General features: G+C 47.5%; 1 protein-coding gene across 3 annotated transcripts in view; it reads right to left on the bottom strand.

The window, feature by feature from the left end:
- SLC24A3 (solute carrier family 24 member 3) overlaps positions 1–14,936 on the bottom strand; it is a 421,173-nt gene that overhangs the window by 157,902 nt on the left and 248,335 nt on the right. For all 3 annotated transcript variants that reach the window (XM_070472206.1, XM_070472207.1, XM_020878614.2), the window contains exon 3: positions 1,205–1,281. In XM_070472206.1, coding sequence (XP_070328307.1) covers positions 1,205–1,281 — 77 coding nt within the window. The remainder of the gene's footprint in view (positions 1–1,204; positions 1,282–14,936) is intronic.

Raw genomic sequence — 14,936 nt, 5'->3', positions numbered from 1 at the left:
TAGCCATCAGTGTTACCACCAGCCATCAAATCTCCCATCCTGGGCCCTGGATCCCGGGGTGCAGCACCCACCTCTGTGCCCTTTCTGACCTATTGATCCCTGGAACTGATGAGTGACAGGCTGTGGTTATTTGATATGTCACCCAATTCAGAGAATGTTTCACAGCAATAAATAACCAGAATGGAATCAAGAGCATCCAGGCAGAGTCCGTGCCATGGAAACGGGAAAGAGCACTGATGTATCTAGTGGAGAATGTGTCCTGAGTCTTACTAGTTTTGCAGCTACTTCTTCAAGACAACGTCACCCCTGCACCTACCCCACCCCCCAAACTCTCTGGATGGGGACAAGGAAAATCAAAAGCCTTCCATCCACTGGGCCTGTGAATGAAGTGCTAGGCCAGAGGTGGAGATTGAGAGCCAGAACACATTTTCATGGACCACCTACTATGTGCCAGACACTCTCCCACCACACGACAGGAAGAGGTTTCAGAGGAAGCCACATGCAAAACTACATCCCTGTTCTCATCCCAGCTGTGCACAAAACTACATCCCTGTGGGAGAGAAGGTGACGAGCAATAAGCAAAGAACTAGATAATATTATGTCACAGGGTACTCGGTGCTGCAGAGAAAAGTAAAGCCATGTGAAGACAGGCCATATACAGAGGCAGGTTGGGGAAGGACGGACTCCCAAGGAAGGTGGCATTTCAGCAGAGAGAACCCCCACTCTGTTTGACCCCAGAGCCCACGCCCTGGGCATGGGTATCGGGGAAAGAAAACGTCCATGTGGCCCCTAGTGTACACAGCTGTGGCCTCTTAAAGACAGTACCTTTGGATATACACTACCATATATAAGACAAATGAGAAGAGTCAGCTGTAAAGCACAGGGAACTATACTTGATATCGTGTAATAACAATCTAGAAGGGAAGAGGACCTGAAAAAGAATATATATGTACACACACACACACACGCACGCACACACATATAATTGAATCACTTTTCAGTACACCCAAAACATTGTATATCAATCACGCTTCAATAAAAAACACCTTTTAATAAGCACGTTTGTTGATCACTCGTTTGGGGCTCACAGACCCCACAGCAGGTGTGTGAACAGGAGGGGAAACCCTTCCCCTCCCTCACCTCCAACCCCCAATTCCAGGCTCTCCCTCCGGCCCTGTGGCGGGGCCATCAGCAGGGTACTTACACAAAGCACGTGAAGGACCACTGCCCCCTGTCTTCGGTCCTCGTTGGTGAAGATGTCATTGGGGAACTCGTGCAGGGCTGTGGGATGGAGAGAGCAGAGAAGCTCAGTATACACAGGTAACATTTCAGAGCAGGAAGCCTTCAGAGTACTGCCTTCCTCAGTCTACAGTGAACTTGGATGAGGAAAAACGACATCTGTAAGTTCAAAGTTCACACATCTCTAACTGGGAACTTGCTGATTTCTCCTGAAGAATAGAGGCAACAAATCTCAGTTGGGTTAGAAACATGCAGGGCTGTGACCCCAGCAGACATGCTCAGGAGCCACGGTCCTGCCATCTGCCTGGTTCCCGCTCACCCCCTTCAACATGGGGGTGGCGTGGAGTTCACCACCTGTGACCAAGGTTCATGAGGACACCTGGGAACCACTACTGTGCAGGTCTGTGTTCTAATACGCTGACAACTTCATTCCAGCGCATTAGTTTCCTTCTGCAGCGTCACACATCTCCTTGCAAATACTTAAAAACGTTTTTCCCGAGCAGAGGTCTGCAGGCCTCAAGGGTTACCTGGGGGTCCGTGGCACATGCAGGGTTAAGTCCTTGCTCTGAACTGTCTGTCTGGCCCTCCTTCCTTGTCCTGCTCTTGCCCTGGCCAGGGGCCCCCTGGCCTCTTATACTCCCTCCTCCTGCCTCCTACTTCTATACCACATAGCCCTCTGCTTCCCAGGAAGTCCAGTGCAGTGCAGAACACATAAGAAATGTTCCTTTCTGCCCACTTTCCAAACCCAGGACACAGATGGCTGCTGTGCAGTAAAGATAAGAAGGAACCCTGAAGGGGAGGCCTGTCACTCAACTTTCTGGCTCAGGTTGCCTAGCACTGTCTGCCCCCAACCCAGGGGTGCTTGACTCTGGCCAAACCTGCAGCCCACTCCATGCTTCTGAAGACAATAGGCATCGCCCATAGCTGCACTGCTCCTTCCTGATGTGCCCTGGGGATGGGCTGGCCGTGGTGGGTAGACAGAGGCTCTGACAGCAGGATATCTGTACAGGTTTGGGCAGAATTCACAGCAGCATACGCAGTGACCTCTGCTCCCAGCCAGCCAGCATACACCCGCCCTGCACTTGACACCCACTATGCCTCCGACCCTCCCAGAAAGCTGTTGCTTCTGGACTGTAGATGAGAAACCCAGGGGCAGCAGGACTGGACAGTGTGCTGGAGCATTCACAGCGAGGGTCATGTACCCAGAAGACCAGCCCGTGACGCCCTCACGGCTGTGACCTCTTGGCTCCTGGTACTGCTTGCACATCTTATTTCACCTGGTGACCTCTTCCTTCTGGGGGGCTTCTTCCTGGTGGGGACCTGATCCAATCTAAATTCAGCCCCCACACACCAGAGGAGCAATCTGTGCAGTTGCCATGGGGCTTTTCAGTGCTGGGCAGTGCAGGGGTAAATGTGACCAATCCGCTGCCCACTTTCCCCCAGAGGTGGAGACGGGCCAGTATGTAGGTTACTGTATCCATCAGGACAGCCTTGGGAAACTGGAGCCAGGGTCTGCCTTGTGATGGGTACCATGCAAAACCGCCATGCATGGGGACCGCTTACCATCAACGAGGAGGAGGAGGGATGTGAGGGGCATCAAGGTGCCCCTGGCACTGATACATGGAAGCCAGCCCACTGCCTTCCCTCCTACCCCTCCTGTTGAGAACAGCACATGGAGGGAATGAAAGCCGTGGTGCAGGCAATCCTACCAGTCTGCAAGATGCCCACACTGTGCCCACTCTGTCATCCTTGTCTCGCTACCATTCTTGTCTAGACCCAAGAATGGTTTGATCAAGGGCACCATGTCAGTAAGTGACACATTTTTATGTTTTGAACTGAGGCATTTTGAAGGACTGTTGCTAATGCTGAAGCTTCAATACCTTGGTCACTGGTGCAAACAGCCAACTCATTGGAAAAGATCTTGATGCTGGGAAAGACTGAAGGCAAAAGGAGAAGGGGGTGGCAGAGGATGAGATGGCTAGATAGCATCACCAACTCAGTGGACATGAATTTAAGCAAACTCCAGGAGATAGTGGAGGACAGAGGAGCCTGAGGTGCTGTGGTCCATGGGATCACAAAGTTGGACATGACTTAGCGACTGAACAACAACAATTTTTATTTTAAATGCCCTGGGTGCTCAACAGTGAGGGCAGAAGTGGAATGACCAGGACCAGATGGATGTTCTGGGCTTTCAGTTTGATAGGAGAGGGTCTCAGCAGAGATCTGGATTCCCAATCAACCCTGGGGCCTGGCTGGGGCTCTTGGATAGGCCTAGGCCGAGAGCTAAGCCCTTGGGTGGGGAAGGACCCACAGAGCCCAGTGCTGGCTCTAGACCCGCAGAGTGAGTGCTGTCCAAAGTGCTGGCCCAGGAGGTGTTGGGAGGGGGTTGGGGTAAGAGGGTAGGACTGGGGACCAGGACACTCTCCTTCAGGCTCCTCCTTCCTCAATGCTCAGGGGAGTGGGGAGCTTGACGGTGTCCCCTTCTTGATCTGTCTTCCCGGCCTGGTGTCTGACTCATCACCAGCTGGAAACTCCCAGTCCTTGGTCAAGGGTGCCTCCTGCTGTCAGAACCCACGACTGGCCAGGAGAAAATCAGTGAAATTCTCCATGAGATGATCCTGTTACCCAAATGCTAGTCCATGTGTCTGACATGCAGTGAGGCCAAATGATACTGAAATGCTGGCGTTCAGAGCAGAGAAAAATTTACTTCAGGGCCTAGCAAGGCTGAAGCAAGGCTCATGCCTTAAAAACTCCAAACTTCCTGAAAGCTCTCAGCAAAACCCTTTTCTAGGAAAGGGGAGGGAGAGGCATGGTTGTTGTTGCAAACTTCCTGGTGTCAAGCCCTTTATTCCTGAGGTCAGGTTATGGTCAGGGAACGACATGCTTGTCAATCTCCACCAAACAGATGTGATTCTCTCTCTGACAAGAAGGGGCAGGTCCCAAGGCACAACTTCCACCCTCCGAGGTCTAGGGCCTGGTTAAGAGGAGGCAGAGCTCAGTTGTTGGCTCCTTCAAGGCCAAGTCTTCAGACCCTGTCTAGCTGTCACAGCTGAGGGAGCCAGACCCCCAGGACCCAACTGGCCCTCAGGCTCCTCAGGCTGCCTAGACAACAGGGACTGGGTCTGGCAGGACACAGTCCCAGCCTGGTCCCTGGGCCCCCCCAGCTTACCTGCTGGCCCAAGCCTGGATCCACCTCTTACCTCACTCTCCACCTGATGAGCACCACTCTGCTGACCGTTGGCTAAAATGCGCCAGGATCCACCTCTTACCTCACTCTCCACCTGATGACCACCACTCTGCTGACCGTTGGCTGAAATGCCCACGATTGGTGGCTCATTGACAGCTGGTTGCCTATTCTTGGGACCCACTGCAGTGCTGACCAATGGCTGAGCAGGACCACTAACGGTCACTCACTGACAGTTGGTCACTTGGGGGTGGGGCCCATGGTGGCACCAACCAATGGCTGAGAAGGACTACTAATGGTCACTCACTGACAGTTGGTCACTTGGGGGCAGGGCCCATAGCAGCACCAACCAATGGCTGAGAAGGACCACTAACGGTCACTCACTGACAGTTGGTCACTTGGGGGTGGGGCCCATGGCGGGACCAACCAATGGCTGAGAAGGACCACTAACGGTCACTCATTGACAGTTGGTCACTGTGGGGGGGGGCCCACGGCAGTCGACCAATAGCTGGGCAGGACCACTAACAGTCCTGAAAAACCATTGCCTGCTAATGGGGTGCAGGGTGTAATGACACACAGCAAGGGCCTGGTTCTATCACTATCCCACTGCAGAAGCACGGGGCTGTGAGCAGAGTAGCTGGCCCTGCCGGACCTCCTCCCTGAGCTGGAGATGACTGGGCAGTGGCTGAGACAAACAGTGGGTGTGACGAGTCAGGAGGGTTGGAAGGCAGAGGACAGTCAGTTAAATGCTTTTCAATTGCTTCAACGACAATTTCAATTTCAATGACAACATTCTTACTTGGTGGTTCCCAGTCATGTGGAAAGAATGGCCAGGTAAAAATTCCCCAGGAAGCCTCACCTGATGTGGGTCCCACTTTATGACAGCTCCTCTGAAAACATGCACTGGGCTGATGATGAAATTATTACGATTTCAGAGAGCTAATACATGACTTGCAAAGAACATTGTAATCATTTTCAATTCCATCATGTTGGAAGCTTGTGTGACTCATTGGCAAAGACCAGTACCTGACGACCCCAGCCACAGGGGACGTGACTCAGGAGCCCCATCACCAGAGACCCAACTGGGGCAGCAGTTTCTTTGGGGGTAAGCCCCCAAAGCTCATCACTTTTCTCATTAGTAACCCTCTCCACCCCATATGCACCCCACACAGTGCCTGCCAGTACAAAGTTATTTCACTAAGTGTTGCCTTGTCCTGGTTCTAAAGCAGTTTGATGTGATGGTGTTTAATCTCCTTAAGGCAAGGGTCAGCTTAGGCCGAGGAAAGGGCCCTCAGTCAGGCGTCTGGAGATGTGGGGCTCATCCCCAGGCCTCTCGTGGTGTGGCTTTTGCCAACATGTCACTTCATCTCTCCAGGCCTGAATCTGCCTGCTGGCCCATATGAAAAATGGCTGTGGTTTCTTGTCACGGCTCCCTTCAGTCTACACAGAGTAGGGTCAGTGCATACAGCAGGTGCCTAATAAGTATTGACAGGATGAAGAACTCTGAGGGGAGGAGACGGGGTCCCTGACTGCAGATAGCATGAGCTGGCCTTCCTAGCTGGACTGGTGGTTCAAGAGTTGCCGGTGGTGGTTGAGTTAGCCTCTCTGAGGCCGAACAAGCCCCGACGTGAGGCCAGCACAGACTCTGGGCCACAAACTCAGTCCAAACAGTGCTTTCGGAAGGGTCACATCTGCCGCTGAGAAGAGTATACAGAGATAGACTGGCCCAATGGCTCTGCCCAGTGCTTCTAGCCTCGGCTTCCTTAACATTTTCCTGTGGCTTAGGCTTTGAGTATGAGCCCACCGTGGGAAATGAGGCCTGGGTTCAGGGCCCACCTCTGTGACTCATGGGTTTTCTTTTCCCCTCTCTGAGCCCACCTCCTCCATCAGTGAGAAGGTGTGTGGACGCCAACCATGTAAAGTTGCTGGGAAGCGCACAGACAGTGTGTGAAACACCTCTGCCATGCCATACTTCGTGGGTACCTATCGCTGTTCTTGTTCATTTTAACAGTGATGGGAGGCAGGCCAGCAGGGGGCTGAGGACACATTCCTCACGACGTTGGTGTTAAAACCCACCGATCACCAGCTCCTGCCTGCCTCACCCGGGTGTCTATTTCTCCAGGATGGTGTTTGGTCTGAAGGAGCCGCACGAGTGCCTGAGCCTCTGATAAGTGCTTCCTGCGTACACGCAGTTGGGAGCCCAAGGTCCTCGTGTCATGCTGGCAATAGCTACACATCCAGCTGAAGTTTCCCCCCAATACATTCAAAATCCTCAAAGTCTCTTTTTGCTCCTCTCCTTCTCCCCATAATTTTCTTTCCGGTACATCTTGCCAGTCTGGGGCAGGCAGCCGGCAGAAGCAAGCAGTGCTGTTCCCATGGAAACCACAGAGCCTGGAGGGAGCGGATTCCCCTTACCAAGGCAACGGCAATCAGCGGCCTGCTTCTCTCTCCTGGCTGCTTTCCTGGGCCTGAGTTTGATGAGTCTAAATGGAAGTCTGAAGGGGATGGAGAGCTTTTTTTTTTTTTTAATGCAATAGGGACTTTCCTAGCATCTTTAGACATACTAATTGCATACTGATCAAATGAAACGGCTCAAGATGAAAATCAACACACCTAAAAAGGCCCAGCTCCCTGAAAATACCTGAGTGAAAGGAATCTGGGCCTCTGTGACCAACACAACACCCTGCTCTCATCCAGTTTTTTTTAAAATCATGAACTACTTAGAGCATCTTGATTGCCTGGCCCCTTGGGAATTGCACCAAGAACCGAGGTCCTGACACTGCCCAGCTCCTCTCTGTGACAATGGGTGACTTCAAGCTTCTGTTTTAGACACTCTGATATATCTTGCTGCTCCCTGGGCGCCTGGCAGACACCCTGGGAAGCCAAGTCTGCCAGGTGTGGTGACAGCCCCCACAGCCTCCTGATGCTCTGTCAGGGGTCCCATTACGCTGTCCTGGCATGTAACTTTCCAATAAACTGCAGTCATGCCTTGGCCTAAATAACCCTATGAGCTGCTGCGTGGCAGGACCTCTCTCAGGGCAGCACCCACCAGGCCAGGGCCACAAAAGAGAACGACACCGAGTGAATGGTGTCAGACAGACTTTCTCCTAGGACACAGCTTCTGTATGCACCTAGGACAGAATTATTAGCTGAGAAAATGACACTGGGAGGCACAACTCAATAAAACACCCCAAAACTGAATTCTAACCTGAGTGATCTTTCAGGCTGTGGACAAATAACCCATTCTTTTCATTCTAAGACCTGGAAGGAGCACAGGTCTAAGCCTCCTGCGTGGTTAGGTGGGGCCATGCAGATGCTTTGGCTAATGAAATGTGAACAGAACAACAGGACGTCTGTTTTCCTGGGTCAACCTCCATAGCCAGGGTCTGACTCACTATTTTGTGTGCTCTTGGCTACGTGTCAGGAACGAATCTTTCATCAACCAGGGTCCCTGAGTCAGATATTAGAATCCCATCCCCCTGAGGTGCACATTTGGTAGCCTGAGTAATAAACAGCACTCCTTAGCCACTGAGATTTGGGGCTGTTTGTTACCCAACATATCCAAGCCCACTCCGAGCAATGCAACAGCAAATGTGTCTTTGGCATCCCTATGGCATTTTTCACATGAGGCTCTGCCTTGAGACAATCTTTCATTTCTCCTGTCTTCTCCACTAGACTGTGTGAGGGTAGGAAAGGTGGGAGGAAATTTGTTCTTCTGTGCATCCCCTGTGCACAGCTAAGTGCCTGCAGCAGAATAGTTGCTTTATGAGTATTTGCTGATCAGATGAACACATGTGTCATCATTGAAGGCCCGTGAACAAGATTATCTGTGAAAGAATCTATGAAAGTGGATGTATTCACAACTTGAGAAGTTTCAGGCATTCCAGACTCAGTGAGGTTGAGCAGGACACGGGGATGCGATGGGGAGCATGTTGGCAACAGGCGGGTGCAGGCTGCTGTGAAGTCATCATTCGAACTTGCTCCTCAGTCCAAGGACTGTCAGTAACATGGGAAAACTTAGCAAATCAAAACCATGCAATGAAATACATACTTATTTAGCTTTTACCATGCTCTCAGTACCTTATTCAGCCCCAGTTCTAGAAACATGAAGGATACACAGTCCTGACCATTGAGGAGTTAATAAAAGGTTAGGCTGGGAGTAAGGGAACCCTCAACTTTGAAGTCACACTAATAACATGTGTCCCAAATTGAAGCAGAAATGTAATCTTTATGGAGTACTGTAAAGATGTATTTACCACTTTTTCATTGCTTCTATGGGATAGGAATCATTATCTTCAACTTACAGAGGAGGAAACTGAGGCTCAAAGAAATTAACCAGCCCACAGTCACACCATGTTCTTGGAGGAGCCATCATAATTGGGGTCTGACTTCCTAGCATGTTGATGTCTCTGCAATAGAAAAGGCAGAGTGAATGGAATCAGACAGCCTTTCTCCTAGGACACAACTTCTGTATGCACTCAAGAGAGAATTATTAGGTGAAAAATGACACTGGGAAGAACAATTCAATAAAACACCCAACAACTGAATTCCAACCTGAGTGGTTGGAATTGTTTTTTTTGTCCCTTTCTGTGACTTTGTGGGGCACACGTCCCTCGTTTGAAAAGCCAGAGCAAAGTTCCAGACTCAAATGGGTTGATGTGTGTGTGGAGACAAGACTGTGAACAGCACCTCTATGAAGGAGAATGTAACAGAGGTCGTGGTAAAAAGGAACCTCAATCCAGGGTTCCTCCAACTATTACTACAAAGGCATCACCGATCAAATTCACTGACAAATGTCATTTCAGCCAAATGTCTATGTGTTGGCGTATGCTCATCAGGCAGCCAGGGTTTTCTAAGAACCTGAATACCTAGATTTGAAGACCTTCTTCACCACTCATGAGTTCTGTGGCCTTGCACAAAACTCCTGAGACTTCTCCAGTCTTAATTTCTTAATGTGCAAAATGAGGGCATGAAAACAATACCAGTTTATGTGATTAGGAGGATTAACTGTGATGATCCCTGTGAAATACCAAGTACCTACAATTAGGTAAATAATTATCAAAGGGTAGCTCCTTTGATTCAAATAATGAGGAAGGAGAAATACAGACAGGAGTTGTTTCCTGAGGCATCCATGCCCACCTTCCTAGAGTCCCATCATGTTCATGTCCCATCTCTTTTGCATCTCTTTGCCTGAGGGCTTTCTCCAAGGCTGACCATGGGTGCTCTGCCCTGTTACTGCAGGTTGGAGAAGCTGGAAATTCCTATGACTCTTGGCCCCGAGAAGGCCAGGAGAAGCCCTCCACCACAGTCTGATGGAAGGTTGGGTGTATTAGTATCCCAACTCCCTCCCCACACAGGTGGGGTCACGGGGCACATTCTGTGCTTTTTGCTGCTGTTCTCAGAGGGACTAAGCTCCAGCTTGTCAGAGTGACAGCTGGCTTTGTAACCTTCCTTTGATTGATTGTCTTTCCTTCCTTGTCTCACTTCCCAGCTCCCCTGCCTAAATCATCTCCAAAATAAACTTGTACTTGAGCTTGCTTCAAGGCCTTCTTCTGGCAAATCCATATTTATACAGAGGGAACTAGGAATTCTGCAGTTTTGTACCCTCCACTTCAACAAATGCTAGTCTTTCCAGCAGAGAATTCATCCATATTCAGGTGAATTTCCCTCCAATCAGGGCCTCATTCCCATGCATTTATAGAGAAGTGATGCACCCTGCCTTGTCAACAGCAGCACAGAACCGCCTCCCTCCTAAATGCAGGTTGAGAGACCATCTTTGCCCCCTTTTTTGTGGTGCAGACGTTGATCCAGCACCCAAGACAAGCTCCTTGATTTCCACTCCAGGGCTCTTTTCTCTCATGTCCATATTGGCAGAAGACTTTAAACAACCATCCCACAAGCTTTTCTCCTGGAAGGGAACAGACATTCTTTGCAACTGAAGAACCCCAGTCATTAGTTACATAGAATTTTGGCCTGGCAGGGCCCTGAAGTGTAATTTGATGAACTAGAAACATATTTCTTTATCAATAATAAAAAGCTGAGGCACCCACGCTGCTCATGTGTCTGAGCCAGCAGCTACTGTAGAAAAATACAGTGATCCCACGAACAACGCTGTGCTCTCAGGCCACAACCATGGCCGCAGAGAGGAGGCCTCTTTGCAGAGGCAATAGCCTGTCACTCGCGTTTGCTGCTCCTGTGAGATCATCATGGCTGTGTCAGTAATGAATTTTTATTAAAGGAAATGAAATATTTATGGTAAATAGGTCTTCAGTGCTCAGAACTTTATGGTCTCCTTGGACTGCTCTGTTCCTCAAAACGTCCCTTGGTGCCAACGGCAGAGACAGGATGTTTGGATGGATGAACAGGGGTCTGACCCAGGTAGTGCATCCCTCGTGTTCTCACGTCTGCTTATTGATCCAGAGAAATGCAGACCGACAAGCTGATGTGTGCAGAAACCCGCTGCACAGCTCCTCAAGGCAACACATGAGGGCTGGAAAGAATGCCCACTGCTGAGAAGCACCCTGGGAGAGGACGAGGCTCTGTGAAAAACTTTCTTAGGAAAAATGTAATTAAATAGTTCTTTCTGAATGTCGCAATTCCCTACAGGAATCTATGTTGAACACGTTCACTCTTTCAGCATTTATTCTACTGAAGATGAAGTGTGCACGCCAAATGACTGGTAGTTTCAAAATCGGTGATTTTTAAAAACGTTAACTCATCACATTTCAGAGCTAGAAGCAACCTTTAGGGTTCTGTTGGTCTACAGATGGAAAGGTAGTTAGCATAAGGACTTGATGAGAAATGCTGTTGAAGTTCTCCTCTGCTTCCCCTTTTAAAACCTGCTTTCTTTTTTTCTCCATGATATTGTTCCATGATCACCAATTTCAGGGATAGGAAGTAGAGGTCATTTCATATGTTCATCAGTTGATTGGTAATGACTGACTGCTAGGCTGCATCATCTAGGACGGGGTTCGTTGTGGCGAAGAATTGTGATCCACTAACAATGGCTCTGCCGTGGCTATGGGAAAGGAAATGGGGGCATGTGTGCTTCTTATTTCCCTGCACTGAGCTCTGCTGACAAAATCCTAAAAATAAAGCAAATTGTCCCTTCTCACTCCTGGTAATAGCGATTACTGTAATTTCTTCTAGTCTTCATCTACCTTAGAGTGTAATCCACTGAAAAGCTGGACAGAGACTAAAAGTGCTTCAGTGACCAACTATACCTCAATTAAAAACATATTCAGAACTCAAATTGTAAAAAAAAAACCAAAATGTTTCAATATGATCCCCCAAAGATGCCAAATATATTCAAACAGATGTATTAGGTAGCTACTCATTTATAAATATTAGCTTGAAATCTAGTCTGTAGTAATGAAATAAATATCTAAGAAAACTCACAGCTAATTGTAGGAAGAGATGTAAATAAACAGACAAACTATTTGGCAAAACACAATTTAGTATTTGGTGATCTCTGACCACTCCTTGAGGGAAACATGAAGAAGTGTTACCTGGAGGAAACAATTTTCCCTTTGCGTTACCATACATTAGCTATCTTTGAAAAAGCCCCAACGAACTTTTTGGCCAACCCAATACAAACTGATGACAAGAAAGATATCTTAAGAAAGCCACTATGCTGTCTTGCATTTAGCAAAGCAAAGCTGGTCACAGTTTGGAGCAGAAAGATCAAAGCAAGGGCATCTAGAGCCTACTTGAGGTATGTTTAATAATTTTTGATTGTATATTTACTGTACGGATGGTGCACTGAAGAGACTCTGGATTCTGCTGTCTTCCTCTGAAGAGTGTTGTGTTTTGTTGGAGCAGAAATTTAGATTACTGGTGCTCTCTGATGCTGGTTTTAAGTTTTTTTCTAATAAAGGCCATTTTTATTATATGCTTAGTCCTGGAATATGGTCCTAATAGGTTTCAATGGGAAGTCTGAGTAACAGATTTCTTTAAATTTAGAGACTTGAACTGAAAACTCTTGTCTCCCCAGTGCTGGTAGCTACTGAAATGTCTACTTAGCAGTTCCAACCTTTCAGCTGCTGTCCCCCTAGGAACTGCCTGGAACCCCACACACCCAAAGCATGCACAATTTCGGGGTTAGTCAAGAATCTGAGGGGAATTTATATGCATGCTTTGCACTCTCCCTCTGAATTTTTCCTTTCTGGGGTATCCCCCAAATTCCGGCTACTCTGGGAGCAACTCACACTAATCTCTGATGGATTGCGCCAATAAGATCACTGCTCTTGCTCTGCTAGAGCTCTGTACATCATGGGAACTTGCTTTGGGAAAAGCCAATGGGTGTGGCCCTCACACAACATAGTTTCCTTCTTTCAAACCTCATATACTCTCTATTCTCTGCTTGCTTTATTTATTCACTTTCTGGAGCCTTTAAACAATTGTTTTTCTTTATTCTATTTAGAGTCTATAACCATTCCTACAGGAGGATTAGTCCAATATAAGCTACTCTACCATGATGGGAAGTCTAAAGTCCAGAATATATCCTAGATCATAACCTGCCACAGAAGAATGTCCACTAAACTAAATGCACGTGAATGTTTTCCCAAACTTGCTACTAGTTATATTAAATCCTCCATGGAACTACTGTAGTCCAAAATAACTGTGTGGTCCACAGGTAAGTAACACCCCGGGGAAAGTGAAGGTGACTAGATGGGCAGGCAAGTTATGATGGAAGGGCTAGGAGGCAACCTAGTTTCATCCTAATTCATATGGATAAACCAAGGATTGGACAGAGAGAAATCAGTACAGTGTAAGATTCCAGGAAGAGACGTGGCAGCCTTGCAAAGCCCTCAACTATAAATATTTCAAGGTCAAGGCAATCCAAAGACACATCTGCGGCAGTTTTGACGTCTCTGACAGGTGATGCCCGAAGGCTCAGACGCAGGAAAGTGTGTTGGGAGGCAGAGTGCTATCAGAAACCAGTTACAGCCAATGAAGTGGAATCACATCCTGCTCTCCTTTGGAGCCTAGAGGTCCTCTTACATGTTCCCCAGGGTGTCAGATTTTGACATTCCACCTGAATTTGACAGATTGAAATTCACAGCAATAGAAGGTAGGTGTTTAATAAAGGCTTTTCAAGTCCAGGCAAATTTATGAAGCTTTAGAAACAAGAAAGAGAAGTATGCAGCAAACAAACTTGACTAAATCTGGCCATTACCTAAAGAAAATAAAGGTAATCACGTCTATAATTTTTTTTTAAATTATAGGAAATTCTGCTCATTTCCTGAATTAGTCGAGACCAAACTTATAAATACGACAACTGGTGTTCACAGTGAGGAGGGAAAGGTTTCACTTTGTTCTGGTGTCAGAACTCCCTCACATTCCCCGTGACAAGTCAGTGACCACTGGGCCCCCTCAGAATCCAGGATTTCTGTGTCATTTCTGGCTAGCTCATGTCTTTCTATGTGCTGATATTTCACTGCAGGGTTGGCTGGAGTTGAAAACACAGTCAAAGAAATCCTTAAAGAAATCGACATAATTATTTTGGGACAAAAAGATGCAGAGGCATAACTTTGTGATGTAATAAACTTGATCATGATGTCATTGAGACCAGAGGCAAATGGACACATTTACTGTCATAAGCCAGAAAAAAATTTTATCCCATCTGAAGCAAAGGCTAATTCAAGACAATGAGCATCCTCTCGCCATCCCCACCATCCGAGGACTAGATTAGCCCAGACTTAAGGATGTGGACCTGCAGCTCACCAGGCACACTGGACAGATGAATGAGGTGTAATAACTTTGTTGACTTCAAAGGATGGAAAAGAAATTCATATTACTTCCTCTGATCTTTTCTCATGTAAACATTGAATGGGGGGGCATTTCATATAGATCTATGGACAAAGCCTATTAAAATAATTTTTTATTTTTATTATTTTTAGTCTTTTTTTAACTTATTTTATTTTATTTATTTATTTATTTTTCCATTTATTTTTATTAGTTGGAGGTTAATTACTTTACAGTGTTCAAGATATGTATTTTCTTGGGGGGGGGGAGGTGGCTGGGAAGAGGTAAAATTATTATTCTGCGAGTGACTCCAATGTTCGCATTTTCTTGCATAGGTCAAATAAATATGACCAGACTGTCAAGCTTACTGTACGAAGATCTCTGATTTCCTAGGTAACAATAAGGTGGGCAGATAGGCAAAGCTACTTTTTCCTCTGAAGATGGAAATGACAAACTCCTTCGAGATCCTGGACCAAGAAAATAAGGTCCGGCCTAATCATAAGCTAATCTAAGAGGCCAGTGATCAGATGCCTGCAGATGGGAGGGCTAGTGTGAGCTGCGTTATCTAGGACACAGAAGCAAACCAAGGGACTTGTTCTCAGTGATTTTAAGTAAATGGTTCTCTCCAAGGATACAAGGTTCCTTTGAGAATGATTCAAAGACCATAGAGACTCTGATTTCTTTACAATCACAAACGTATCCCATAATGCTAGCAGGCTTTTCAGGGACACAGACATGTACACAAACGTTCCCTACCACTTAACAA

The sequence above is a fragment of the Odocoileus virginianus genome, chromosome 9, assembly GCF_023699985.2.
Source record: "Odocoileus virginianus isolate 20LAN1187 ecotype Illinois chromosome 9, Ovbor_1.2, whole genome shotgun sequence".
Taxonomy (NCBI): Eukaryota; Metazoa; Chordata; class Mammalia; order Artiodactyla; family Cervidae; genus Odocoileus; species Odocoileus virginianus.
This window is presented reverse-complemented; position numbering and strand designations above follow the sequence as displayed.